At 25.2% G+C, this 27,792-nt stretch overlaps 3 protein-coding genes across 3 annotated transcripts; 1 reads left to right on the forward strand and 2 right to left on the reverse strand.

Moving 5' to 3' along the window:
• Positions 1 to 2,253: 2,253 nt before the first annotated feature.
• PmUG01_02022500 (conserved Plasmodium protein, unknown function) lies at positions 2,254 to 8,157 on the forward strand (the record flags this gene model as incomplete). Its single annotated transcript, XM_029008704.1, has 1 exon — positions 2,254 to 8,157. The coding sequence occupies one exon, from the start codon at positions 2,254 to 2,256 to the stop codon at positions 8,155 to 8,157; it is 5,904 nt and encodes a 1,967-aa protein (XP_028860237.1).
• Positions 8,158 to 9,370: 1,213 nt separating this feature from the next.
• Positions 9,371 to 10,730, reverse strand: PmUG01_02022600 (eukaryotic translation initiation factor 2 subunit alpha, putative; the record flags this gene model as incomplete). Its single annotated transcript, XM_029008705.1, has 2 exons — positions 9,371 to 10,203; positions 10,577 to 10,730. 2 exons carry the CDS (start codon positions 10,728 to 10,730, stop codon positions 9,371 to 9,373), a joined length of 987 nt encoding a protein of 328 aa, XP_028860238.1.
• A 1,692-nt stretch (positions 10,731 to 12,422) lies between these two features.
• Positions 12,423 to 27,660, reverse strand: PmUG01_02022700 (conserved Plasmodium membrane protein, unknown function; the record flags this gene model as incomplete). Its single annotated transcript, XM_029008706.1, is given in 2 exon segments — positions 12,423 to 18,869; positions 18,883 to 27,660. 2 exon segments carry the CDS (start codon positions 27,658 to 27,660, stop codon positions 12,423 to 12,425), a joined length of 15,225 nt encoding a protein of 5,074 aa, XP_028860239.1.
• Positions 27,661 to 27,792: the final 132 nt, after the last annotated feature.

Here is a 27,792-nt window from a genome sequence, read left to right on the forward strand (position 1 = left end):
AATATAATTATTTTTTCTCGTTAAACTTACATATGTTGTAAGTTTCTTCAAAAAATATTTTTTCCAATCTTTATGATTCTATAGTATATGTGTGTAAGATATCATATTGTGCAAATAATGGTTAAGCACTCCTTTTTAATTTTCACAGCTTTTCTTGCAAATTAATCGAATTTTTTTTTATTTATATTCCAAAATTTTATTCTATTTTAATGAAAAAAAAGGGAACATAGTGACATTGTAAAGAGCACTAATAATTTCAAGAACTTAATCTGATGCATAATCAGGCCTATATAAATATATACATACATAAGTACAAGAGCATTTCTCTTTCTGGGAAGGGAAATGGAAATTAAAATAATTAAAACGAAAAAGTGTTATGATGTTCATAATTAGAAAAAAAAAATTTATACGATATATATTATATATATATATATAAATCAAATAAAAAAACTCCTAAAAGCATAACTCTAGATGATGATTATTTGCTTGTGTTTAAAAATCTATTGTGCTTTAAAATTTCGCCTTTTCTAATTTATATTTTGCTGGTTCATATTTTTTAATTTACATTTTTCTCTTTTACTTTAAAAAAGAAAAATGAAATATTAACTCGAAATGAATATTTCATTATTTATATATATTTCTTTATCTAATTTATGGGCAGTGTGTTGATGAAATTCATCCATATTTTGGGAACTGTTTTTTAAGGGGAAATGTGTATTATTAATTGGGTTATATAGAAATAAGCAGTAAAATAAAAGGAAATTTACACTAATTTGAAATTTGTGTAACTTTTTTTTCTATTTCGTTTACATATATTTATGAGATAAAAAATTTCTTATTATTCTAAAGTAACACTAATTATATAATAATATAATTCTAAACAAAGGAAAAGAGGTTGGCGAGTCACCATTTTTTTTTTTTTTTTTTCAAAAATTGTGGTGCATAAAAAATGTAAATTTCACTGGATATTTGAAGAACACATATATTGAAATGTTAGGAAATTGTTATAAAAAATTTTACTTAAATATAAAAGAGAGTTACAATTAAAACTAATTACTTATTAATGCATATGTTTAGAACTATTTTTAGCTTTATTGTTCAACTTTCCCTTTCTTTTTTTTCCTTTCTTTTTTTTTTTTTTCTTCCTTTCTCTCATTTCTTGAACTTTATCCAACATATACATTCATTCTTTTAATATGAATTTAAAAAATTGTTTAAAATAACTTGTATATAAAGTAGAAAATATTTTATTATTTACATTTTGGTTGTTTGTACCTTTTTTTTTTTTTTTTTTTTTTTTTTTTTTTCTTCATATATATATATATATATATTTATAAACACATGTAATAAAGTCACAAAGGTTATAATTATTAAACTTGGGCCAAGAAGATTTGTGCTGTTCGTTTTGTAGAAATAGTCAGTACTATTTTTTTATTTTCTAATTTTTTTTATTTGATCTTTTTCGGTTTTTTCCTCTTAATATGAATAAAATAATTTTGGGACGTTATAATTTTTTATGACCACAATAATAGTTTAAAAAAAAATAAAAAGAAGTTACAAAATTGCGTCTCTTATACCAATTTGGAATTTTTTTTTTTTTAATATATCTGCAAAAAAGCAATTAAAATAACTGCAAAATTTATGAACAAAATAAAAAAAAAAATTACGAAATAAATGCATTATCAACAATTTTTTGAGAGAAAAAATAATTTACTATAAGAGAAAATTATAGAGGGAATATATACTCTATAAAGAGATAACATTTGTGGGTGATGGATGAAAAAAAAGAAAACATAAAAAATTTGTGTACAAAAATAATTATATATTTATATTCGTATTCATATATATGTACACATATATGTAGAATGAAACAGCGCAGATAACGCATCTAACACATATACTAATAGCGCAGAAGGAACTTTATTAATGAGCAAGTACTTGAAGCAATAAAAACATTGATGATAAAAGAGTTAACAATTTTCGAAATTGTGGGAACATATATAGATAGGGTACGCAGGGAATAATTCAAAAAAATAAATAAGGTTAAATATGGTAGTTCAAAGGAAGGAAGTAATAATCGGTTAGTACGTACACATACATATATATACACGCATTTATAGATACTTAAGTAAATATATACACATAACCACGTATATATGCTTTCAGCCACTTACAATTATATAAAAAAATAATATACATAAGGAAGGCTTTTTCAAAATGAACAGGAGCTGTTTTATTACCGATTAACAGAAAATGAAAGAATTATCGATAGAAAAAGAGTTAGAACTGATATATGAATACATGACATCATTTGAACATTTAATGAGGAATTTTAGTGATTATATTAAAAGAAAAAAGACAAAAAGAAAAGTTATTGAAAAAAGTGATTTGATAGATAAATTTTTTCTTAAATATTTAAATAAAAATATACCATCCAAGTTATTTCTTCATATGAAATGTACAAGAAATAGTAATTTTTATGAACATATTTTTCTCTGCACTTTTTATCAAATTATTGTAAAATATATAGTTTATGACCCGTTGTTTCGGTATCAAAAAAGTTTAGAACATGATATTGATGAGGAAAGTGGGGACTTTCAAAAAGAAGGAAGTAACAATATATACTTGGAGGGGAATATAAACAGTTATAGTGACACTATATATATGGATGATGATGAGAAGTGTTTAGGTAAGGAATTATTTGATGATGATGCGAGGGATCGTGGTAAGGAAAGGTTTGGTGATGATGGAAAGGACGGTGGTAAGGTAAAAGCTCCTAAAATAGAATCAGTTGAAGCATGTCGAAAAAATGATGATACGTCAAAATTAATAGATAACACAAATACGTATTTTATTTCACGGAAAAGCAAAGAGAAGAAAGAAAGAATAACAAGGGAGGTACTTGATATTATCGAAAAAGAAAACTTAAAATTCCAAAAGTTAAATGATGAATATTTTATTCTTAATTTGACATATGAGAAAATATGTGACCTAATATATTCCTTTGGTATCGTATGTTATATATTTGAATTTTATTCATTTTTTAAGATAAAAAATATTAATATTATGAAAAATAAAAAATGCTCATTTAATTTCTTTAACTGGATGTTTGATATAAAATATAACGTTTTGAAAAATATGAATTTAAGTTCAGTAAATAAAAAAAGTAAATATAATACAAAAAATGAAAGTGATAAGAATTGTTCTTTGGGTGAAAAGTTATATGATGACATTACTATTAGTGATGTCAAAAAATGCATGAATGATGAAGAAACTTACTGTAATGATAACAGTAATAAAAACAATTTTTATAATATTGAAGGTTTCAGTAGTAATAATAAATTTTTTGAAAATGAAAATTCTTTTGTTGATGAAAATTTTCTAATTTATATGTTAACTAAAAAAGAAGACATTGAAAATATTTTTTCATCGTACAATGAAGAGAAAAAAAGAAAAAATCATCCCTCAATGAATTATGGGGAAAACATTCTAAATAACAGCATTTTAAATGTTGAAAAGATAAGGGAAAATAATAACACTATAAATGAAGAACAGATTATCAGTAACAATTATCTTGAGGGTGATGGTAAGTATAGAGAGAATGTAAATAACACTGTAAGCAATGTAAACAATTTGATTAGTGGAAATATCGATTTTTTAAAGAGCTCTCAATTAAATAATAATATTAATGGTAATACGCATAATATAAGTAGCATGAATAATATAAGAAGCATGCATAATATAAGAAGCATGCATAATATAAGAAGCATGAATAATATAAGAAGCATGAATAATATAAGAAGCATGAATAATATAAGTATTAGGAATAATATTAATGATGTGGATAGTATTAATAGTGTGAATAATATAAGTAATAGCAAAACAAAAAAAAATTACGAAATAATAAAGGCCCATTTAGAAAATATATACGTTAAGATGAAAAATGTGAAAACATCGAGACTATACGTATCGTTGTATTTATATGTGAACTATGTATTTGAGTTTTTAGATGATAATAGCAAGAAACATTTTAAGAAAATAAGTACTTTCAATTTATGTTTTGATGAAAGCACATATGAAACTAAAATTATGGACAATTTATGTATGGTAAATAATTTAAACAATTATTGTAGTAGTAACTTAAGTAAGAATAATGATCATTATTTAAAAAAAAAAAATTTCATTTCATTTCATTTAGGTGGTTTTATTGAATTTATTAATAAAAAAAATTCATCTAATAAAAAAAATGTTATAATGCATTTAAAAAAGTACATTGATAATGATTTATTTAATGACAAAAATGTGCTATCTATTGAATATAATGAGATGGATGATAAGAAATATAAGAATATCAATGAACATGATGAATATTACAAGATTTGTTTTAGCCATAATGGGGGGTATGAACAAGAGTATCTGAGTAACAAAAATTCCATTTTGAGCAGTGGTAATGATACTTGTATTGGTAAAGATAGAAGTAACAGTAATGATATCAATAAATGCAATGTAAGGAATAAAATTAACGGGGAGGAAAATTGTAGAAAGTACAATGAATCAAAAGAGGATAGGGGACAAAAAAACAGAGGTAAAAAAAAGAAATTGAAAAATAAATCGAATGGTTATAATAAAATAAATGGCTCAAAACTGAAGAATCATGATATTATTGATAACAGTATTTTTTCTAATAAAAATGAAAAAAAGAATAATGCTACTTCTGTCATAGTTCAGATAAATAAATTTGTAAATGATTATATATATATGTTTATTTCCTATGTTTGCCTAAATGTCATGAAATTGTCTATTTTTTTAATAGATAAATATAATATAACTATACCTAATAAGTATATAGATCTTAGCTGCTATATTTACATTTGCCAAATGAATAAGTTAAATTCGAATATACTATATTTTATAAGCAAGTATAATATACATCATTATATATTTTCAAATGATATAGCTAATAAAGATCTTAAAGCGAATTATCATATATATAAGAACATTGAATATAATGGCTTAAGTACCAAATATAACGATTTTCATTTTACGTTTATGGGTGACATTGTATCATTTCATGACATATCAAGAAGAAGACATCATAATAAAAGTTATACCAACTACAATCCTTACGACAATTATTACAAGGGAAAAAGGAATTATCTCACTCGTAACGGCGCAAAAGATGGATACGTAGACTGTTCTGGAACAAAGTATAACAACAGCAGTAGTAGCAATAAAGACAATCAGAGTAAGAAAGACGGAGGATGTAATAATAATCTCAGTTTATGTATAAGTGAAGTGTGCAACTTGCCAAACGGAAGTGGTATCAAAAATGACGACTGCTACTTTTTGTCGTCATCTCATGTTAAAATGAACACAATTTATGACACTCATAAAAACGGCCATTATTCAGTACAGTCTCAAGCAGTGTCATCGAATACAATAAAAATTAATTCAAATAGTAATGATTATGTGAAATGCACAGAACTAAATAACAAGTGTGTTCCTTATGAATATACTAAGGAAAATCAGATGAACTCCTTGTATGTATGTTTGTCACCTAACAATAATTTAAATGAAGAAATGCAAGGAAAAATGCAAACAAAAGTGCAGAGAGAAGTGGAAAAAAAGAATTTTAATAATTCCCTTTTGGAAGAAACCAAAAGATACGCTAATGAAGAACAGAACAATTTAAGTATCAACCCTTGTGTACCCGAAGAGAAAAGTAGTGGTGCTGTCAATTCATTTGTACAAATGGAAAATATAAAGAACGAACGATCTTGTTCATCATATATTAATATGAATATTAGTAACAAATGTGCTGCTGATAATTCTTACAGTAATAATTGTGAAGAGGAGCAATTTCATAATAACAGTAACATGACCAAAAAGGGGGAGGAGGATATACATAATAAGACGAATAAATATAGTAATACATTTGAGGAAATGAAAACAACTGTTCAAGCGTCTAATTTCGAAGATAAAAACAGCACACAAGTAGGTAATATCATAAATTGTAGTGGCAGTGGTAGTAGCAATAGTAATGGCAATAGCAGAAGTAACAGTGGCACTCCACTTCTGGGAAAGAACGTTAATAATAGTACGAATATGAATAATAGAAGATATGTGGAAGTACTTTTTAACATCAGCAAAATTAGTAGCATAAATTTTTTGAACAGTGATTTATACCCAATAAAATTAAATGTAATGTATAATTTACATTTGAATGAGATTCTTATGAACGATACAAGGGTTTCAAATATTGTAGATCATTGCAGAGGTGACAAAACATTAGAATTAGAATTAATTAAACAAAAGTTAATAAACGGTAATATAAAATATGCAATTAAGTTAATAAAAATATATAATTATGAGTTGTTGCAATTTCCTAATTTATTCTTTTATTTAAATTATAAATCTTATAATTATCTTTTAAGTACTTTTGATAGAAAGTACATTATTTACTATTTGTTTGACAATCCAAAGTATTTGAAAGTATATTTTAATGTATTATTAAAAAAAAGGAATTGGGAATATTGCCTCATGGCATTATATTTCTTATATCCTTTATATATCACATCAGAAGATACAGATTTTCGAATGTTATATTTTTTATATTTTAAGCCTAAAAAAACGAGGAAAATGAGTTATAGCAATAATGTTATAAATAATGAACAATACCCAAGGCACTTTGAGAACGATTATAGAAGAGACATAAATGAGAAGTATATACATAATATAGCAAATTACAGTAGTAATGATGATAATACAAATTACACTTTTAATAATATTTGTTCTTTTTTAAAAAGTGAATGTGTTATCATAAATGATACGTATTTTACATTTAAAAATGAAGAAGTTATGCCTTGTGATAGTGTTACTAGGAAAGTGTATAAGTTGTCTGACTTATGTAAATATTTTGATATGTTTGAAAAGTTTAAAAAAATAAATTCAGAAATTATTAGAAATTCTTTTAATTATTTAATTAAAAGGAATGGAACATGTGCATGCAAAGGGAATTATATTTGTATAAATGATTTGGGTTCCTCCTTAAAAGAAGTTGTTTTAGTAGAAAAATTTGATGATTTTTTTAAGTTATATGAACATATAAAACAAAATGAAAAGATAATTTTTATAGATTCTGAATGGAAATGTTCAATATTTCGTGAAAATCCTATAGTCTCCATTTTTCAGATTGCCTTGAAAAATAATTCATTGTCTTATATAATCGATATGAAAAAAATAGTTGTTGAAAATTATGAAATTAATTACTACATTTCGGACCTTTTCAGAGATCAAAATATTATTAAAATAGGAGTAGCATTTTTAAACAATGATATGTTGCAATTTAGAAAATTTTATGATATTATGAATATGCTGCAGTGTGAGAAATATAATAATATATTATTAACTCAAAATAACAGAGGAGAGGGTGAAGAGGGGGAAAATATAGAATATAGGGAGAATAGAAAGAGTAAGGAAAATAGAAAGAATAAGCAAAATGGGGAAAATAAGAACTTATCCAATAATACGTATACATTAAGCGATTTCAATGTTGGCATTAACAACACAACGGACTGTCATATGTTATTAAAAAAAATTATGAAAAATGTAATGGAGAACAGTAATGATAGCAACAACGATATGAATAATGAGAATAAGTATTACTATTTTTATAAAAATAATTTCAGTTTTCCTGATAGTAGAAAAAAGGAACGTCAAATGAAAAAAAATACTAATCTAGATGATGATATAAGTTATAAAAATATATTCCCTGTAAATTATTTTATAAAATACAAGAATAATGAATCTTTAATTGATAAACATTTGAATACAAAATGTGAAACATGTAACAAAATTGGTATATATAGTTGTATACATAAATATTATGATTTAGAATATATATATATAAAATATTATGAAGATTTAAAAACATACTTTCCTCATCTTAAAAGAAATACGAGCTTTTCTGTTAAAATTTTTGGAAAAGCTTTACTCCCCGAAAAAAAAGTTAATAAAGAATGTCAAATAATTAATTGGAATTTTAGACCACTTTCCTCAAATGGTGTTGAATATGCAGTACTAGACGTGCTCATTTTGAAAAATTTTTTTAACTTAATTCAATCAAAATTGCCTTTCGTTATTGAATGTACTTTATAAATAATAAGAAAGCGTACTAGTTGATGACATATACATATATAGAAGTATGTGTATGTATATATGCATGTTTTATGTATGTATTATGTATGTATGTATTTTGTGTGCATTATGTATATATGTATGCATGTATGTACGTGCATATATCGAAGGTATATGTGGTACTTTTGTTCATTTTTAATTTATCTTATGTTTTCCATATGTTATTATGTTTAAAAAATTTTGTAAATTTACAATATTCGGATTGACACACCTTTAAAAAAGTCTATTAGGATTATTTATTTTACATATGAGTTTGTATATGTGTTGCATATTAGGCACACGCATATGTTATTTGCTTAAACATGCATAAATACATATATATATATGTTTATATTAACATTTATATAAAATGTTTTCAATTTTTGACATGTAACCAAATTTTTAAAATATTTTTTAATAAAAAAGCGCTTTTTTTTTAAATTATTAATAATTACTAAGCGGGTAATTAAAATATTATTTTTTTTTTTTTTAAAGATGAAAATGTTTTATTTTGTCTAAGTATTTTTTTACACATGTTTTATTTTATATTATTATTATTATATTATTTTAAAAATTTTATACCATTTTTTTCAATAATTTTTTACAAGGATGTAAACAAAAATTTAATTTTTGGTAAAATGAAAGAAAAAATGCACACCAGCTGCGTATGCGCAGGTGTTTATACGTACATGTATATATATTAATATACATGTGTAAAAATACATGTGTAAATATGCTTGTTTATATAAATATATATAAATATGCATATATATATAAATGTGTAACTATATGAATGATGCAAAAAGGAAAAGAAAGCAGTTCACCTATGTGCTAACAAATTGAAAAAAATTCATGTAACTATTTTCTCATGTTAGGAGAATATATTTTAAGGTAAGTGTAATATGTAATTAATGTAGCAATGGGATAACAATATTTTTTATGTTAAAACTTATAAAGGAATAAAAGATGTTCACATGAAAAACATGAGAAAATATGGTTTTGAATTAATTATAATTTCATATTTATGATGCTAAGCAGTGGAAAAAAAAAAAATACAAAATATGAGATAAAAAAAAGAAAAAGGAAAAATGTTTCCTCCCTTTCATCTAAACTTCATACCAAAATGGGAAAAATATTTTTCCCCTTAGAAGTAAAATTCATACCAATTTTATTTGTCACATTGCGTATCCTGTGTTTAATCCTCTTCTTCCTCCTCACTTGAATTTTCTTCATCTTCGCTTGAATTTTCTTCGTCTTCATCACTACTATTGTAGTCTTCATCGCTAGATAGTTCATCATGCTTGTCTAACAATTCATCTAATCTTTTTTCGTCATCCCCTCCTATGACCAAAATTTCACCTTGCTGTTTAAAATCGCCTCCTTTGTATTCTTTAATTTTGTCACTAATAACTTTCATAGCTTCTTGAATTTTGGACATACCAAGATCTTTATCATGGCATGAAGTAACGATAACATATTGGGGAGGTGCTATTAATTTGATATTAATAGTTACTTCGTTATTCGAAATTTCCTTTCCTTTTTTTAAAGCTTCTTTAACTGCATCAATACCTTCATAACTGAAACACCAAACATCTATTCTTCCTCTTAATCTTAATGCTTGAGGTGTTAATCTAAGTTTTATATCTGCAAGGAGAGATTCCTTTATACTTTCATCTAAATCTAAATCTTTAAAAACAACATCAGGATTCATAGTTGCTTCTTTTAAAGCATCAAATGCATGTCCATATTTTTGATATAAGGGCCAAATGGCTTTTTTATTTAATTCCTCAACAGTCATATTGTGTTTTTGTGCAACATGCCTAACTGTTTGATGTACTTTCTTAGATTTGGAAAAATTCTCTTCACATTTAATTATATCTTTCGGAGATACCCTTCTTTTTGATAAATCGATATATCCTTTTTGATTATCAACTCTTAACACTAAAACTACTTCATGCCTACCTACACGAATTAATTTATTAACACTTCGAAATCTTCTTTTCGATAATTCAGACATTAAAATCATACCTATAAAAAAATTAGGTAAGAGTGTGCACAACTATGTTATCAAATGCTACACTCGACAGGATAAACAAATTCATTTAAAGGATGAACCATAACTATATGCATATGAGCTCTGCACATTATGAGCCTACAAAAACTTTGTGCAGTAATTAATAATTCCATTTGAGTAAGTATAATTTATTTGATTCTCTCACAAAAAATGTTAAACGTGCCATATTTAAACGTTGGACATATCTGCACGTGGGAACGTTCATACGCCCATACACACGTATATATGCATACATACACCTATACATATACATATATATATACTTATATTCTTATCCGTTCTCATTTCCCCTCCCCTTTGTTATATTACTTAATCTTTTTCATGTACCTTCCATATCATTATACTCCAAAATGGAAACATATGCCCCCATATCCTCAATTCTGTTAACCTTAACCATAATCAAGTCGTCAACTTCGGGAAACTTCTTTTCATAAAAACGACAATCACCTAAATCGGCTTTGCTCCTCCCAAGTTCCGCCATTTTTACTTAAAATTTAAAAGTGTGATTTTTAAATAAATTTCGTAAATATAAAAAGAAAATTTTGTTATAAATAAAATTACATTTAATAAGTAATAATCTATTATATCATTGATATAACAGCTTTTTCTTAAAAACGTTTTACACAAAAATGGTAAACTCGAAAAGATTATTTTCACGTTATTCAAAAAAGGGAAAAGGTGAAAAAATGAGTGTATTTATATATATTTACATTATTTTATAACTTTTTCAAGCGTTTATCTATGCATATATATATTATTAAGTCTCGGGAAAAGAAGTTAATGAAAAGAATAAATATTAAAAAAAGCATGAAATTGTTTTATTGAGATTTAAACCTTATTTATAATAATTATTATTTTATTTATTTATTTTTATTTTATTTTATATAGTATAAATCATTTCAAGAAAAAATAAAAAGTAAACTGTATATATTACAACTTGAAACGAAACGCATACATTTTAATTTTTATTTTATTCTTTTATATGCCTTTTTTTTTTTTCCTTTTTTTTTTTTTTGATATTTTCACTGAAAAATTTAGTAAATTTTTTTTTTTTATAAAATGAAGTGTACACCATGTTATTTATTTTAACCTTACGTACTGTATTGAGTGACTGTAAGAGGTTTGATTTTTTAACAAAAAAATGTATAAACCTTAAGATATAAATATATACAAATGAATTTGTATCTATAAGTATGTTTACATATATGTATTTATATCTACGTAATATGTTTGAATTCAAGTTTTACGCTGAGGAAAAATTGTACAATATCAAAACAGAAAATAAAGTCAGAATCCTGCCAGGGATACATACATAATATATGCAGCTTTATTTGTGGAAGGAAAGCTCGAATTTAATGTAGTAGCATTAAAATCAATAGAGTATATTTTTTAAAAAAAATTTACGAGGGAAAAGTGAAGAAATTTTCCGTTGGAACCTCAATATATAGATGAGTAAAAAAAAAAAAAAACTTTCGAGTGGCGAAACTGTATCTACTCTTCGAATTTTTGAAAAAGAAAAAATACCCATCTAAATATGAACGAGACACATACTCGTTTCGAGTACTTCTGCAAAATATGCCTAAGTTTAAGCATATTGTATATATTTGTAAAGGAGTAGCATTTATTATAAAGGTGAAAAAAAAGCATATTCACAAAGAACTTAGAATGGTTTATGATAAAAAAACAGAAAAAAATAGTGCAATTTTTAGAACAAAATTTTGAAAAAGGTGAACAAAAAATAGATGATGTTGCGTTTGTGTAAAAATATCTCAAGAGGTGAAAAAAAGGATTCAATCTATTTTATTCTACCTTATTTTATTGTGCTTTGCTTTGATTTATTATATAATTTTTGGTTTTCATTATATTGAATTTATATTTTATTATTATTATTATTTTTATTTTTTTTTTTTTTTGCGTTTAAACAAATGATCTTTGAAAAATTAGGGCTAAAAAATAGCATTAAAAAGTGTTCATTTTGAAAGAAAAATAAAAATACATGTAAATACAACACAAATGTAGAAGGCCAGAGAAAAAAGAATACTCTTTCATAATGTTAAAAAAAGAAAAAGGAAAACAATTGAAGATAATATGTAGAGTAATGAAAAATAGAAAAACAAATAAAGAGTTTAAAAAAAAAAAAAAAAAAATTGTGTCCATTTATTATACAATGGCATTATAAATTTCCAATAAAAAAGCAAAATAAGATATCTGTGAAAAATGAATTAATGCATTTGGAATTTAATGAAATATGAAATGTGCTAATTAATTTATTTGATATATATTCACTTTTATTCAACCAATGTTTAAAAAAATTGTATGTATTATGTAACTTGCCCGAAACTAAATTTTTTAATAAGGGCATTCTAATTTTACATGTTTTATTTTTTACATTATTTTGAGCAATTTGTATTATTCTTTTGAGGACTAGAAAGGAGTAATAGTGTTTATCTTTTTTTTTCCTTGTTACATATAATAACTCATAATTTTTGTCAATTAACTTTCTATTTATTTTTTTATATTTATTGTGTTTAAGGTAATTTTGATCATACCTGGTAAATGGAGGAGTACCAATAGGTTTGTGGTATTTCTTTTTTCCTTTTTTAAAATAATCTCTTATCATATTTTGACAAAGAAGTAACGAATGAAGTTTCTTCTTTTTTGTATTTGTACAACGGTAACATTTATTAACTCTATTTCTAATTATAATTTTTTTAAAATTCTTTTTTTGATTTGTCTTTTTCCCATGATGTTCCAATAAATTAATAGTTGTTGTAAGGACTTTATTTGCGCTAAATATATGGGAACGAATGTACTTGTTATATTTATAATCATAGAAATGTCTATACTGAGGAATAAAAAGAAAGTTATCTAGATCATTCATTATTGTATTCCAAAAAGTGTAATAATTAGGAAAATTGCTGTATTGAGTAAATAAATATATAAGATTATTCGAATGCTCTACACTAATTTTGGTGTTGTTAAAAATTATGAATTTATTAATATACCCTTTGTGATAATATTGTAAGAAAATTGTCTTTATTAATTTTATATTATTTTCAAAAAAATATACAAAATAATTATCATTGTTGAAAAATGGTAAATATTTCATTAAGCTAATTTTTGCGGCAGAATTTCTATACATCGTTTCCATTATTTTAAGGTGTTCTAAATTACAACTAAGCAAATCTTTTATTTCATCATAAATGCAAGTTTGAAATATTTCTTTTTTTCTTTCCGTAATGTATGGAGCATACTCCTGCACATGTATATCAGTCTTTTGGGTGTTTGGACTAGCGGTATTTTTCTCACTCTTTTTATCCATTTTGCTGCTACTTAAACTTTTACCCATATGTTTACCCATATGTTTATCCATATGTTTATCCATATGTTTATCCATATGTTTATCCATATGTTTATCCATATATTTATTACCCACATTTGTACTCCTATTTTTACATATTTGTAGAAAATAACAGCTGTTCGAAATTGAGGGGAATACATATTTGTATAAGTGACTATAACAATTTGTGTCATCTATGCATATAATTTTTTCTCCTTTTTGAATATTTGTAAAATAATCAAAGAATTCTAAATCGTAGATAATTTTTTTTTTTTTTTTGTTCCTCTCACACCATTTGTCTGATTTGTGTTGCCCTTTTTCGTTTACATTTGACATACATCCTAAGTAATGGTCTTTCCAGTATTTATAAAAGAAATCATAAAAGAAGTAAAAGGAATTATAAATATAAGACAAGAAATATAAATAATTTATGCTTTTGTCTATATGCAAGTTTTGTATTAAAAGAAAAAAATAATAATTGTTGTACACTTCATTTGTTAGTTGATATTTGGTAAATGCTTTTATCCTATTTATCGAATATTCTACTAACAAACTGTTGATATCGTTTAGGAAATTATTTTCGTTTTTTTCTTTACTTTTGTAGTAAAGCGTGTATATATTATTTTTGAAATGTTTATTATTATAAATGTTGTTCACGATTATAATAGGTGAAAAGGATGTATTATTAATATTTGTTTCATGTTTAATTTCATCTTTCTTATCAGTAATAATGAATCCTTCTTTATTCACAAGGTCATATAAAGCATTCATTATTTCGTTGTGTTCTTTCATATGTGGGGATGTACAATTATTCGAGCACTCGGGTTCCTTTCTTTTATAATAATTTGACATTAACAAATATATAAGACGCACGAAATACTCTTTTTGGTTTTTCTTTTGTTTATTAAAGTTTTCAATTTTTCTAAATATTTTTGTAAATTCTTCATTGAAATGTAAAAACAGTTTTGAAAACTTCTCATCAGATAGATGTTCCCTCCAGTTCATGTCTTCTTTAGTGTCTACTTCATCTATTTTTAGATAATACTTTAACATTAATATTTCATTTATATTTTTATGTATATAACAATTATTTATCTGAAATAGTAACAAAGCGTTGTCCGAATAAATGAACCGGTTTTTCCTGTAATATTTAATTACTTCTAATAAGAATTTAGATGTCTTATATTGATTTGTGATATGTTTCGTAAGCTTGTTTCTTACAACATTCTTTTTTTCAATAGTGTTAACTATGTATGAATTTTCATTATTCCAAATGCTGAAATGATTAACTATGTTATACATTTCGGTAGTTACTGTATCATTAGTGTAATTTTTTTTTTTTTTTTTTTCATATATATCTTCATCTTCACATTGATTTTCTCTGACAGTAAGCGCCTTCTGTTCATTCCACGATTTATTGTTAAATAAAACGGTATTAAATATGATGCTCTTAAATTCTTCCCTCTTATAGTTGTAATGAAAACTGTCAGTAAAAAGCACATGTTTATGATCGACCATGGCGTTGTTATTATATTCTTTTTTTTTAACAAATATGATACCCCTCTTTATTATTTTTTTTATTACACTATTCTTACTGCTATTAATTCTATTGATCATATGACCATTTTTACCTTTATTGCCACCATTAGAATCATCGTTATTGTTCCTTTCTCCTTCATCAATATTTGAAAAACTTACATTATAATATCCGCTGTTAACAATGGAAATGTTTACTATATTTATGTGGGGAATGGCACTAGGGAATAACAATATTTTTCTATTGAAATTTGTATAATTCGTTTTATGTATGTACAAATTATCATTTAGTGTTGTATTATTGAGTGTTCTCTTTCCTATATCTTCCTTTGCAAACTTTCTCTTCAAGGTATATATGCTTACTTTTTCTGTATAGATCAATTGTATAGGTAAATTAACAAATTCGTTAGATGAAACGTCGTAAATTTTTAAAACTCGCTTATCCATTAATAGGACATACAGAAATTCTATTAAATGAATGATAAAGTGAGATGATAAATCATATATATGAAAAAAGCTAAATAAAATTAATGTAAGTGTACATATCGACAAATCCTTTTTTTTTTTTAAGACATATTTACCACATCCTAAGTTAACATAACCTAAATAATAATAATATAAATTATTCGTATTCTTATCTCTGATATTTATTAAATTGTTTATTTTGTTTTTTATTTTTTTATTCAAATATTTATCACAACTTCCGACAAAAACTAGAGATAAACATTGATAAATTAAATTAACAATATCATTAATGTCTTCTTCTTTAACTTTGTATAAGTAGTCATGATCTATTTCTGAATTTTTCATCGTCAGGCGACCTCTTACCTGATTTTCTTTACCAGCAGTAGTATAGGCATTACTGGTAGTAGTAGCAATAGTAGCAGCATCAGCGGTATACGAATTGTCGAGGTACTTTTTAATTTTTTTAATCTTCTTAACATATTTCAAGATAAGCTTGTATATGTGTGCGTAGGTAGCACTATACCTACGGTTGTCAATACTACTAATTTTTTTGTTCCTTTTGTCATTTATCACTTGGCCATTGTCTTTTCGCATTTTTTCTCCTTGAGTGCTTTCAACATCTTGTAGTGTTTCACTGCCCAGTAGTGTAATAATTCTATTTTTGTTTTTTTTATCACTAACGTTTGAATCAGTCGAATAGTCATCTTGATTTATATGTGCAATGAAGTTATAAAAGCTATCACTAATTTGATTATTCATATCTTTTTGAGTTACATCTCTCTGATCATCTTTCGCATCGTTCTTCTGCTTGTGTCCAATTTCGTTCCTTACTAGATTATCCATTGTGTGGTAAAATATGTCATCATTCATTGTTTTGTCACATATCATTTTGTCATTCGATCCACTGTTAAGGGTAGTCATAAACTTTTCGTCATATTGATGAGGTTTACCTTTTTTTGATTGAGAAAAAATATTATTTACCTCAGGAGAAATATTTCTACCTATTTTTTCCTTATACGCACTATTCTTAATTTTTTGGACTAAGTAATTAATTTTTTTATATAATTTTTCTAACTTTTTTTTTGCGTAAACATCTTTATTAATATTATCAAAATATGAAATATAGTCAAAGCATATTTTTTTAAATTCTTTATTATGTGTTGATAGGTATTTTAGGCTAAGAACTTGTAATACACCAAGAATGATATAATAACGTAGCATCTCACAATTATACACAAACGTGTAGTCTTTTAATAATTTTTGGTTATTACTCCTTCGAGCGCTGTTAATTTGCTCGTATTTATACATATCTGTTCCATCATTACTGCAACAAATGTTATATTCATTATTTCCGCAATCGCCGTTTGTGTGTACACTGCAATTATACTTACTTTGAATATCACTGTTATTGTCCTTATTACTATTTCTATTGATAACTTTACTGTTATCACTTTTACTATCACTGTTATGGTCTCCTATAATTTCGCTATTGTTATTATCACTATCAACAGAAAATGTACAATTAAGCGTTCCTCCGTTGCAACGATTAGAGTAACCCCTATTACTGCTAGTGCGATCGCATGAATTGACTCTTTCCCCATGAAAGAAATATCTCAGATGTTTTTCCTTTTGTCTAATATGATTATTATAACAATTAAAAAAATTATTTTTGTCTAAAAAAAAATAATACCCATTATCATAAACTTTATTTAATTCATTACATACAAAATCATGATCTAAATTTAGGTATCCATTTTTTAAAAAAAGTTTCCTCTCTACACTTTTATCTTTGAAGTTTCCATTTTTATCAATTAAATGCATATATGGTAATTTACTTTTATTATTTTTATTCAAATCATTGGGTAAAATTCTTAAAAATATTGGTATATTTGACAAAATGTACTCATGAGATAGCTCCACAAAATCGAAAATAATCATATTCCTTGCAAATGATTTAACCATCATTTCGTAGTTGTTAAAATAATATATGTGCTCCATTTTCATAGGCATAAAAATCATGTTAAAAGCATGAATATTAATAGTTTTAAAAAAACATAGGGACACAGATATAGCTGATGATATGATCATGTGCATTGTATCGTAAGACATTTCATCATAATTTAAATGTTTCAAAGAAAAACTTTTTACAAAATTATTCTTATGCAATTTATAAGGTATATTAGCATTTATAAAATAAAATAAACATCTAATAAGATGGTCAAATATATTTCCTTTTTTAAAATTAATACTTCCAATGGACCAAAACATACATAACAAATTTAATTTACTTAAATTACTCTTTTGCAGTAGTTTTAAAATACATTTTGTTAAATACTTATTTTCACTATTCATGTGCAAGTACCCTAGACAAAGGAAGTTGCTACTAAGGACTAAGTTGTCTAGGTGTTTTTTCCTTTTTCTGTATATATTATTCCTCCTTTTCCAATTTTTTCCCATCCGTCTTGTCTGTTCTGTTTGCCCCATGGAACCCGTTTGCCCCTCTTGTTCCATTTGTTCCTTTTTCTCCTGATCATTTTGACTCTTTTTTCCCCCCTTTTCCTTTAGTGCTGTGGTTGTATCTCTGTCACCTGAATTTTCCGAATCTATCGAGTCATTTATTGAAACGTTTAGTAGAGAGCAAATATCATCAATATTATTGTACTTACTATTATTATTATTATTCAATATGTTTATATTACCATTTTTGCTAAAGTCATGAATATTATCATGGGGTATATGACCTTCAGGGTCATAAGATGCAACCTCTTGACATTCTCCCACTTCCAAAAGTTTGTCAGTACACAGTCCGTCACTGCACAGTTTGTCATTACAATGTTTGTTATTGCAAAGTTTGTTACTGCTATTATCATTGCTTTCATAACTACATGGCTCAATGAATATTCCACTCCCGCTGTTTTGAAAACCTGGAGGATCAGAATTCACATGGCTATTTTCTTGAGTGATATTATAATCTGCTTCCTCCATAGGTCTCTCATTATTCTCATATATATTAGATTCATCTAAATGATTTATGATTCGGCTTCTGTTTAAATTTCTATCAGTTGTATTATTTGAAACAGATGATGTGTCACTTGATATATGCACTGTGGATGTGTCTTCATCCGATAATTCGTCATCATATGCATACAACATATTAAAATATTCTGGATCATTCTTATTTTCTTTCTTGTTATTTTTACTATCTATGATTTTGTCAAAAGTGTTTTTTCTAAATTCTTCAATGCTTGAAATGTGTTCCTGTCCTTCATTATTATTATTTTTTTTTTTTTTTATAAAAAACAAATTTATAATTATTCTCATTAGAACCGTTTTCATTCATTAAATGAAATAGTAAATGCTCGTAGTTAATTTTCTTATTATCATATAATTCTTTAAATAGTGCACTAATACATATCGATGTTAACTCATGATTTTTTGATGATATTAATGAAAGGGAAAGCCCTAAAATAGAGCAAATATATAAACATCTATTTTTAAATTTTAAAATATATTGTAATAGTATAGAAATTTTGACATTTTTGTAAAATTGTAATAGACCTAAACCGTATATTAAACCTGCTAAAAAATAAATTCCACAGTATTTGTAATTCTTATTTAAAAATTTATATAAATAATTTTCATCATTTACAATATTTAATAAAATACTATTTTTCTTTTTATCTGTATCATCAAATTTTTTGTATAAGATAGTTTGACATAAGGAGCATTGTAATTTGAACACATTTCTTATTTTCCCATTTACAAAATTGTTATATTTAATAAATTTAGATTTGTCAAAGGTGAAATCAAAATAATCTATTTTTCTCTTGAGTTTTCGTTTATCACTAAAATTATATGCATCATAAATATTGTTATTATACTCTTCTATAGATGTGTTATTATTACTAGACAACATAATATCACTATAATAATTAGTATGTTCCCTTTGATTTCCATTAGATACCAAACTATTTCTAACACTCCTAGAAGAATTAAAGGATATCCTATTTTGCAGTAATAGAGTACTACGTGAAAATATATTTTCACTTGCTACATTGTTGTATCCTCTTCTTTGTTCTTCTTCCTCCTCTTCTTCCTGTTCCTCCAGAATGTTAGAATTAGTTCTTGTGATAACATGGAATGATGCATTACTGTCTCGCCTATCGTTATTTAACAAATAACTGTTTCTTCTATCATAATATAGGAACGATATATGACTGTCTCTTCTTTGCTGTTGATCATTAACTGACTCATTACAGCTATATCTTCGGTTGATATTATCAAAAGAGATATCATTAATTATTTTTTCATTACCCACAGAACCGCTTATGGCTTTGTTAGGTGTGTATAAAAAATTACTTGAATAAAATTCGTCGTTAGAAGAGTCGTTCAAATTACAGTTTAGATAGTTCCTATCACTGCTGTTTGGTTTTCCAGTACTTTCAATTATGTTATGACTATTGTTGTTCATGTTATTCCAATTATGTGTATTAACATTTGCACTTCTTGGAGAGGAGTTTATGTAATAGTTAGGTATATTACACGTTTTGTTATACTCACTGTTATATTGGCTATCCTGAATAGACGAGGACGTAGCAGATATAGGTGAATCTTGATTTTCATTTCGTTCATTTTCATTATTTTGTAATTGGCTATTATTTCTTAGTGATTCCCTATGGAAGAGAATATTTTGAGATGTACTATTATTTGTCTGAAAATGATTAAAAAAATCGTCCGTATGAGAAGAAGAAGAAGGAAAACCTATTTTATTAGCTAATTCTTTCATTGGAATTGGGTTAAAATTTCTTAAAACCTCTTTAGATTTTTGAAGTCTTTTGAAATATTTATTTAGCGTAAAAATCTTTTCTATTTTATCACTTTTCATATCAACATTTAAAGAATTTAATAAGCTATTTACTTTTAGTTTTAAATTATTAATTTTTTTTTTAATTCTTTTTTTTAAACTATATTTTAGCTTGTTTAATTTATAACGATAATGAGTAACGTGGGGGGTGTTAAATGTGACGGATGAGCGTACTCTAACGAAGTTCACAGAGCTGAGGTTATTATTATTATTATTATTATTATCCCCCTCATCATTCCCATTATTATTACCATTATCATTACTGTTATCATTACCCGTATTATTGCTGTTGTTATTTATTGGATAGCTGTAAATTGAGTTGTTCTCAAAATTGTCCATATTTATGTTCTCCATATTGTTAATACCATTTCTAGTATTATTATTATTATTATTATTATTATTATTATTATTATTATTATTATTATTATTATTATTATTATTATTATTATTGTTATTATTATTGTTGTTGTTATTGTTGTTGTTTCCACTATTATTATTATCACTACTGTTATCACTACTATTATTAATGCCGCTATTATTACAACCATTATTAACTTCATTATTACTAAACGAATTGGTCATATTCCTATCTCTATAATTACCCACTGTGCTACTTAAATTTTGCAAGTTTAAAGTATGCCTGTGATTTTGCGGGATAACATTACCTGAGTCCCTATCTGGGGTTCTATTTTGATTATAAATGAGCCCACTACCTGAGTTAATGTTTTGTATATTCCTTGAACTGTTTCTTAGACTTCTATAATTGATATTATTATAGCTTCTTAAATTATTTGTGTTCGTATGCCAATAGCTGTTAAATTCTCTTATTCTCCTGTTGAGCATAGTAACTTCTGAGGGCTCATTAAAATTGTCATTAATTGTTCTTCTGTTGTTGCTATCAAAATCGGGGTAGTAATTGTCGTATGGCATATCAGTGTGTAATGCACCACTTACACTTGTACCATTATTCAATATACCCACATTTTCGTTGTTACTTTGCCCATTAGGAGCACCGTTAAAGGAAACGTTCGCACCTACGACAGTAGTATCATTGTATCTGTTATTATTATTTGTATAGATATTATTTTCATTATTAACATTCGGGTCATTAATACCATCACTTTGACCGTAGCTGTTTGTCCTATTGTTGAGATGATGATTGATAGAATAATTGCTATCATTAAAGGAACTATAAAGATGTTGGAGAGTGGCACTCGCGTGGTTATTTGAACCATCCATTATTCCTCTATTATAAGCTCTAGACAGTAAATTAAATGAAAAACTATCATTAACAGGTACAGAAATATTGCTTAAACGATTTTGGTTATGTTTGTATTCAAACAGATACACATAGAGATCATATTTGATGTTAAAGTTTATATGTGGTTTATAATGAATAGAATTAATTATATTGAAAAAATTAATTTCACTAATGTTAAGCATACAGATATATTTCATTTTATAAATTTTTTCTAAAGTATAATATAAATGCATTAAATCTAGTACTTTATCTATATTTCCATTAATTTTGGTATCAATTAATATTTTCTTTTCCTCTAATTTGTTTAGATTAACTAATTTAATTATCTTTTTTATATATTTATTTATGTTTTTTTTATTGTATTTATGTTTATGAATATAGGCACTCTCCAAACTATCAGAGGTATTTTGCAAATCAATTAAATCAATTAAATCTTTGCTTTGATCATTAGTATAATCTTTATCTTTTAATAAATGCATTTTTCGTTTTTTATAATATTTTGAAAAATAGTAATTATGAAAATTGTTTAAATAGACAACTACAGGGTCTTTATTATATGGGAAATAACATGAGGAAATGTTTCTGTCCATTTTAAAAGTATCAAAAAAAAAGCAGCAGTCTTTTAATATCTTATATTTACTTAGATAACTTTTCTGCACGATATTATTCTTTTTGTTAAAACTGCTATTTGCATGACCTTCTTTAACGTCTTCTTCTTCTTCTCCTCTTCCAATATATTTTTCCTTTTTTTTTCTTTTCTTTCTATCACAGTTTTTGTTGCTGCTATTGAGGATAAAATTGTAATTATTCCCTTTCAAAATTTCTAAAATTTTATAAAAATTTTTTTTTAACTGCGTATTATATAAATCAAAGCATTTGTTGAAATAAAGGTCTTCTCTATTTATACTTATATAGAAGTAGGGATTTTCAAAATTGTAAATTTTATAACAATCGATAAATTTAAGTATTTCAACCATTGAGTGTTCTGCATTAAATACAAATTCGCCTTTCATAAAAAAGGAGCGTTCATCTATTTTTCTCTTTTCTTTACTGCTTTTCTTGTTTAACCCTAATTTATAAGTAGAGTTATCTACACACATATCATCATTTTTTTTAAGTTTTCTGTGTAGATTCAAGATGTCTTTTTTTTCTTCTCCCCTTATATTTAGATTATTATAATACCGATTAATAGTACAATTTTTTTTTGTTACTTCGAAACAATTAACGTTATTGATCAAACTTTTGGTATCATGCATATTTTGAAACCACTGATTCGTGCTAAAAAGCATCATATAGATAATATGTGAATACTTGTTTAGCATATATAGGTTTTCATAAAATATACTTTTTAGAGGTATATTCACAAGATTAATATCAGCTATGTTTAATGAGTCAAAATATTTTAAGTTGGATGAGCATGAATAAATTCCTTTTTGGTAAAAAACTATATCTGTATTTAGCATCTGATTATTTTTTTTTAAGTGTGTGGTTAAGCCATCCGAAGCACTATCAGAGTGTTCAAACTTTTTTAAAGTTTTTTTATTACTAACATGTTTATAACTTGAGGAGCTGGTTACAGTACATACACTACCTCTGTCCATGTGTCCGTCACAGGTTAATTTTTTAATAAAATTTTTTTTCATCTTTTTCTCATTAAGAAGATTGTTGGCATATAATTTCTCTATGCTTTTTATACTCTTTACACTTTCTTTTTTTCTTTTTTTTCCTTTTTTATTTTGTGTTCGAGTTATTTTCTCTTCATCAGTATTCATAAAATCTAAATTAAAAACAGGTAAATATATCGTGTCTAATTCGTTCTTAATTATATTCTTATAAAAGATGTTATTTAATATCTTTTCTTTGAGGTTTTCTTGGTAAAATAAACTCATGTAAGATATTATTAAAATGTTCTTTAATGGAAAATATAAGGGGTAAAAATAATACAAAAATTTCAATCGATCATTATAAAGTATCGATGATTTAAACGACTGGAAGTTCTTGTAGCAGTGGCGAATGTTATTTATATTATTTACACATTTTTCACTTTTTCCATTTTTATCACTTTTGTTATTCGTCATTTCTTCTCCTTTCAGAATTATATTAAAAACCTTTTCTACTTCCTTTATATAGCATTCGTATTTCAGTTTTAGTTTGTCTGAGGGTAGTTCTATATTTTGCAAGAAATGAGATGCATTCACAAAGTAGTTAATGTCATTTGTTTTATTTTCTGTTCCGCTTGAATTTGTTATTTGATATATTATCCCCATTGTATTGGGAATATTAGTTAACTGAGTAAATTTTTTTTTCAAATAATTATTTATAAATTTGTACATTTTAAAACCGTAACTCTGTGTGATAATATTTGTATTTTTACCATCATTAATCATGTAAACATTCAATGTGTTATTGTGTGATATTTCGTTAAGTGAGACACAACTATCGATGTGTTTTTCATATTTGTATTTATTACAGTAATTTAATTTTCCTGAGCTCATTTCATTATTTGTTTTTGAAAAACTCTCTTCGTTAGTTTTGCTAATTTCACGATTTTCGATGAGCCATAATTCTTTCTTAAATTTTTGCTTTTTAAGTAACTCACACTTATAGTATTTCTTACATATATGTTGGTAAAAAGTATATAGAATTTTTCTTTTTACGTTACTTAATTTATTCATATAATGAAACATAAAATTATATAAATTTAGAGTATACGACAAAATAAGAATTATTAATATTACATCGTCTTTTATATTTTGGTCTAAATATTCGCAAATGTTAATTTCATCAAAATATAAATGCAGATATGCTAATATTAAATATTTGTTATTATATATATGCTTATATTTATTTTGTAAATAATTTAGGAAATTCTTTATAATGTTGTAATAATTAATCATATCACGACTGGAATTTTTCCTCTCCATAAGCTTCTTTGATTTGGTGAAATTTAGATTGGCCATATCGCTATTGAAGTTGGAAGTGCTAGAGCTATGGTAATCCACATTACACTCAATGGAGCTAGATGATATGATCCTCGTTCCATTTGCATGTGCCCCTTTGTCTAAATTTTTTTTATTATGTGTACATGAATTAGATGAAGAAGGAAAGAACTCGTCACTATTACAATTTGTTTCTGTTTCGTAATTGAATAAAAAACAATTAAACTTGGATTCGCTATATTCATCTATTGTCTTATAGTTCTTTTTTTCATCCTTAATATATAAATATTTTTCTAATTTTCTGTACATTTTTAAATCTTTTACACAAACTAAGATAAATAAGTAAATGAATCGACTAAATTCTATATGATGTATATTTTCTATTTCGAAAAAATTCATATTAAACATATCAATCTTTTCTGTGTCATATGATACATGATTATCATTTGTATTGGTGGTAGGACAATAGACAGAACGGTTACACTGTTCTTGTTTATTCCCCTCTTCTCTATTCATTCCTATATTTTCTTTTTTAATATTGGTAAAAAAAGCCCGGATATTCGTTTGACCATTTGTTGATATAGTACTTTTTTTTGCACAATTTTTGCCATTACTTAAAACTGGAGTATGGGTTGTAGCGATGGTAGCTGTAGCAGTAGTACCAGTAGTAGTAGTAACAGTGGCATTATCCCTTTTCCCTGTGTTATCATTATATATATGTGTGTCATCCATTTTTGGAAATATTTGATTATGAAAAAAGTAAATATCGATGTTAATAAAGTGGAAAATACTCTTATTCTCTTCTTCCTTTTTACATTCATAAATACATAAGGTAAAAAATTCAAGAGCAATTTTTTTACATATATAATAATAGAAAAATGTTAAAAGTATTTTTAGAGTGGGGTTTTTCGGTAATATATCAATATGTACTCTGTAAGATTTCAAAGAAATTTTATTATTCTCATAATCTATTGTGTCCACTGTCAAGTTGCATAAATCGGGGTTATACATATTATATATTTGTGCTTTATTATTATATAAATATATACTAGAAACATATACATCATCAGATAGTAAATATAACGTGCCATTCTTATTTAAAATAATAATAAAATGATCCATTTTGTTTATGTCAAGAATGTGATATTTGTGTTCTCTGTTTTTTCTCTTTTGTTTGTATTTGTCTTCTAGATTTCCTTTTAATTTTAGCATATTAATTTTTTGGTCTAATAAAAATTTGAAATAGGATCTTCTTTCTATTCCAATTGATACATTAATAAGGGTCTGCTGTAAATTTAAAGGAGTCTCCCTACATTTTAAGTGAGTTGTATTTATTTCATTATTTATATATGTACAGATATTGTAGGGGTAATATTTAAATGTTGAAAACTCGTTTGATATATTTATAGTTGTAAAATTTAGCACATTCTTCACAATTTTAATTTTATCCTTAATATATTTATGATATATGGGTATGAGGAATAATAAATTATTGACATTATCATATAAACATAATTTAATTTTGTTATGAAGACTTTTATTACCTCCGCTAGTAAGTATAATATGCGGCTTGTATATTTCTGTATTAAAATTAATATTATGAAATATTTGATTTTTACAAAAAAAAAATTTTCTTTCTATACTTAAAAAATGTTGAAATACAAGAAATTTGTCTATTTTTTCGTTTTTAAAATATTCTTTTAAAAATTTGTTATTATATTTTCTTACTTTGTCATATAAAATATAAAAAAAAAAGTACGTATTTGTATTGTCTTCAAATGCTATACATATATTAACATTAGAGTTTATGTGTACAATATTCATATTTGGAATTTGATTTACCCTTCCTTCTTCAGGTGAAAAATACGTAGATTCATCAGACCATATAAAAATCTTTTCCCTTTCATAGAAATATTTACATTTTCTAAAAAAATAATAGTTATCCTCATTAATAATAATATTGGCATATAATGGATGAACTGCTGACATATATACAATCCTAATTTTTTCATTAAAATTATTATTAAGTATAGAGTATGAAAAATATTTTCCTTTTTTTGAATTATTAAGAAGATTTATAAAAAACAAATAATTATTATGATAAAAGACTCGAATGGGTTTATACTCGACGACAGACTCAATTTTATTTGTTTTGTTCTCTGTATCTATTACTTCTACTTTCAGTTTGTTATCGAAATGTTTTTCAAGTGTGTAGATGAATATGTTATTACTGTTGCTGTTTGAAGCGATTTCTTCGTTTGGAGAAGTATCATGAATAGAATTATGAAGAAACACATTTTTGTCATGTGATATAAGGTAAAAAAAAGTATTGTTCGAAATTTTATAAGATTTTTTATAACCATCATAATATTGAAAAGTTATCAAATTATTTTCTTTACAATAGGTTACTTTATATTCATAAATGGTATTATTTATTATATTTGAAAAAAATTTAGTACATTTTATTTTCTTGTTATATATATTATTTATATATATTTTTTCGTCAATATATGAATTGTCTAAATTGTAGTTTTTTTTTTTTCTCTTTAATTCGGCAAGGTAGATTTTGGGACAATACTTTTTTAAATATACATCTTCTTTTTTCAACAATATTAACAGTTTTAATATATGTTCCTTGATGTTCCTCTTTTTATATTTTCTCGCTTCAGATATATACTTAATATATTCCAAAATAAATTCTTCTTGTTTTGAATAATTGGTGTCTTCTTCAGCATCATAAAAATCATCTTTAAAAAAATCATTATTATTAAATAAATTGTTGTGTTTCGTGTTATCGTCTTTTTTCGTTTCTTTCTTCTTTATATTAAAGTAGTTTAATATGGAATATTTGTTAATCTTCAAAGAGTTACTAGGATTGTCCGTTTTTTTATCATAATAGGTACAATTATCTTTTTCACTCTTCTTCTGGTTTGCAGAATTGTGTTCATTCTTTTTCTGTACATTATTATATGTATTTTCATCTTTTATAATAATAGCATATACCATTTTAAAGTCGCTTTTGTTATTATTTTTTATGCTCCTTAAAAAGTATTTCTTTTATTTCTCTCTTTTTTTAATGAGTATATGCTGTTTTTTTTTTTTCATTACATTTTAAAAATTTTACTTTTGTTCTTGGAA

This window comes from Plasmodium malariae (assembly GCF_900090045.1).
Source record: "Plasmodium malariae genome assembly, chromosome: 2".
Taxonomy (NCBI): domain Eukaryota; phylum Apicomplexa; class Aconoidasida; order Haemosporida; family Plasmodiidae; genus Plasmodium; species Plasmodium malariae.